Genomic DNA, 3,666 nt, shown 5'->3' on the forward strand with positions numbered 1-3,666 from the left:
AGGCCACAACAGTGAGAGCCCCGTGTACCGCAAAAAAAAAAAAAAAGAAGAAGCTTCCAGTGGGAAAACTGGTTCAACTTGCTACATGGCAGTTCTGGAATCAAATCACATAAAACCTACGTTTGCCCCCATCCTGACTTCACTCCTCATGGGATTATGTGCTCATTAAATCAGTCACCTTCGATAACCTGAGAGACCAGACAGTGGGCTACTGGGGATGAAGGGGCATGGCCAGAAGAAGTGGGGAGGAGTCTTGGAGAAAAGCAGATATTTAGTTTGAATCTGATAAAAGTAGCCCCAGGGAGGCAATGAAAACATCCAGAGGAAGGGGCAGTGTGTTCAACCCCACTTAGGAACGTTTTGAGCACTTGAGTTTTTGACTGGAGATCTTCTGAGACTTCCCTCTGAAAAATTACAGCCCACTTCCTCCCTCTTTTCAGGACTAATGTGGAGTCATTTTCTTCAGTTCTTTGAGACACCTTTCCCCATGACAGTAGCTCGTGGCTCTTCCTTAGAAGCCACATCACCAGAAAGATTGCATTTTATTTATTTGTTTATTTTTATTTTCATCATTAAAATTTTTTTTTCATTTTAATACAATTTTTAAAGGTTACTTTTCACTTACAGTTATTACAAAATATTGGCTAAATTCCCCGTGTTGTACAATACATCCTTGAGCCTGTCTCACACCCAACAGTTTGTACCTCCCACTGCCCCACCCCTGTGTTTCCCCCTCCCCCTCTCCCCACTAGTAACCACTAATTTGGTTTCTGTATCTGTGGGTCTGCTTCTTTTTTGTTGTATTCACTAGTTTGTTATATTTTTTAGATTCTACATATAAGTGATATCATACAGTATTTGTCTTTCTTTGTCTGATTTATTTTGCTTAGCGTAATGCCCCCCAAGTCCATCCACGTTCCTGCAAATAGCAAATTTTCATTCTTTTTTATGGCTGAGTAGTGTTCCATTGTATATATATACTACAAGAAAGATCACATTTTAGACATCAAAAAGAATTCCTTTAATTAGGTAGCATAGTTCCCTTTTGCAGATGAGAAAACTGAAGCCCCACAAGGTTCACTGACCAGCCCACAGTTTTACTTGATTAAAATCAAGCACTAGAGCTACAGCCTTCCTGCTGCTGGACGTTCCATCCTACCACCCTCGAGCCAGCAGAGTAAAGGAGCATCACTGAGCCCCAGAACAGGGACTCTGAGGACACCTGCTGGGAGTCGGGGGAAGATGCATGCATTTTTTTAAACTCATTTCCAAAGAGGAATCTTAGAAATAGAGATGAAGAGACTTTTATGGAAAGAGAGAAAAGCCACAGAATTAGCCTCTCCCCCAGCCCTTGCAGTAGACACCGCTGGGCTAAAACCTGATTGTGTCTCCTCTTAACAGCTGCAACCCTTGGGGGAATGGGTATGGGCAGAGAGTAACCACCTGCAAGGGATTCCACAGCCCGGTCACAGGCTGCTTCTGTGTTTTGATTTGCCTGCAGCTTTATTATGTGAATTTATGTTGAATGATTTAAAAATATAATTCCTTTTATGTTTCACTGTTGATCATTTCATTGATTTTTTAGCACTGCTGTCCAAAAATGTCATTGGTACCTAAATACACAATTGCCTTAAGGAAAGGGTACAGCCCTACCATTTGGATAACTGAAGTACATAGAGACATAGATATAAGGACAAGAGAACAGAAAATAGAAGACCCTTAGCACACAGAGGAAGAGAAATCCAGTGATTTGAGCTGTCTCAAAACTATTACAAGCAAAAAAATCAAAGGACAACTGTTTAATGTCATTAGAAGGAAATATTTCAAAGAAAGAGAGCACTTAGTAGAAATAAAGGGGCACAAAATATTCCTTTCAGCCAAAGAAAGGCCCTCCATGTATATTCTCACCAACCTAGTGCCTTCTTAGCATCTTTCCAGCACGTCACATGTACGTTACTTCACCCCGAGTATGTTTGTGCATTTGTGTGTTCTCGCCCCTGAATTGTCCTAGCATTGAAATAAGCAAGGGCTGACCTCTCTCTCTGATTACCCTAGAGACATAATGAACAACAAGGTGTTTTACCAGCACCCCAACCTCATGCGAGTCCTCGGCATGCACGAGACAGTCATGGAGGTGATGGTGAACGTGCTGGGTGCGGAGAAATCTCAGGTAATGCTCTGAGGAGAATTTAACCAGAACTTGACCCCTGGGCAGGGACACGTGAGGTGACCTCTTCACAGCCAGATGGCTGGTGCCTACTGCCTAGTGACTCTTCCAGAGGAGGGGGCGGGGATGAGCACACAGCCAGGAAGGAGTCATGAGATGGGGTCCAGCCAGTGTAGGAGTTCTTCTCGCTCATTCCACTGGGCTGCGTAGTCTCCTTCCCACCCTCTGCAGCCCTGCTCCTTCGGAGATGGAATGCCTCTGGCTCCACTTAGGAGCCTGGTGTGTTTGGTGCTGCGTCAGGAGAAGGCTGTTCTAAAGGAGAACACGATTTTAATAACGATCCTGGCAGTGTTCCCACCAGAGTATGCGTGTTTCCTCTCTGAGCCAAGTTCCTGACGATGCTGGATTTCCTGGCCAGCTCCCCCATAAGGAGCCTGCTGTCAGTGGGGGGGCTCCTGTTGCCGAGGGGCAGGGAGTGCTGATAGGGCCCACCTGGGCATGTATCACAATTTGTCTGGGTCCTCTTCAGAGCTCGAGAGCTTCTGAAGGCAGAAGATGGGGTGTGTTTTCAAATATTGGAAATTCCGAAGTGCCTGATCCTAGGAAAGCAGTTCCACCAGTATTGACAGGTGAGGGCTGTGAGGTAAGAACAGGAGCCAAGCTTACCTTCCTCCTCACTTCCTTCCTTCTGGTCTCTTATGAAAGTGGACTCTCCCCAGGAGATCCCTGAGCAAATGTCCGGATGCCTCAGCAGGCAGGCAGACTGGAGCTTTCAGAGCCTCCATGATTCTAAAGGCAGAAATTAAGGGCTTTTTAGGGTCCTGAGCCAACACTGATACCATTTACTGAGCATGATTGATCAGACGGAAGATGTGGCCAAGCCCTGGAGATGCTAATTACTTTGTTAAGAAGAGAAGCCAAGCACCGTAGATGGTAATAGAAGTTGGCATCTCAGTGCTAAATTGTAAGAATCATATTACGGGTACTGTAGGAGCCCATAGGAGAGTAGTTATCAAGGACAGAAGTAGGGGGAAGGCTCACAGTCTGAGACGGTGATGCTTTGGGGACTTCTACAACTGTAGGAGCCAATCTTTACCCAGAAGGCTCAGGTTTGATGATAGTTTTGGGTCTTGTTTGTCTGTGACCACCCATCTGCCTTTCTGTCTACTCCCTTCCTAGTTAGAATAGTCTGATATAGGGTTGTACAGTTTCTCATGACAGGTAAGGATGACTGGGTTTCTGGTTTGACATCTATTTTCTTTGAAAGAAAGATATTTCAGGAATTATAATGAGCTCTCAGTATTTTTAGAAGCCTCTTTTAGGTGTGTATTCTCTGTCCCTCCTATGAATCAGTCTTGGAGCCATCTGGAAGTAAGGAGAAAATTCATTTTCCAAACTGTTGGCAGCTTGCAAGGCTTCACCCTAAGCCTCCTTGAAGTCAGCCTTTTCAGAAAGGCCTCGTGATAGATTGTCCTCCCTGACACTTTCTACTTTTCCCT

At 44.8% G+C, this 3,666-nt stretch overlaps 1 protein-coding gene across 1 annotated transcript in view; it reads left to right on the forward strand.

The window, feature by feature from the left end:
- Nucleotides 1-3,666, forward strand: part of RYR3 (ryanodine receptor 3) — a 394,047-nt gene that overhangs the window by 249,398 nt on the left and 140,983 nt on the right. Inside the window, exons 41-42 of the mRNA XM_007462557.1 lie at nucleotides 1,402-1,435; nucleotides 2,056-2,170. Of these exons, the coding sequence (XP_007462619.1) occupies nucleotides 1,402-1,435; nucleotides 2,056-2,170 (149 nt within the window). The remainder of the gene's footprint in view (nucleotides 1-1,401; nucleotides 1,436-2,055; nucleotides 2,171-3,666) is intronic.

The sequence above is a fragment of the Lipotes vexillifer genome, unplaced genomic scaffold (genome assembly GCF_000442215.2).
Source record: "Lipotes vexillifer unplaced genomic scaffold, Lipotes_vexillifer_v1.1 scaffold164, whole genome shotgun sequence".
In the NCBI taxonomy this organism is placed as follows: Eukaryota; Metazoa; Chordata; class Mammalia; order Artiodactyla; family Lipotidae; genus Lipotes; species Lipotes vexillifer.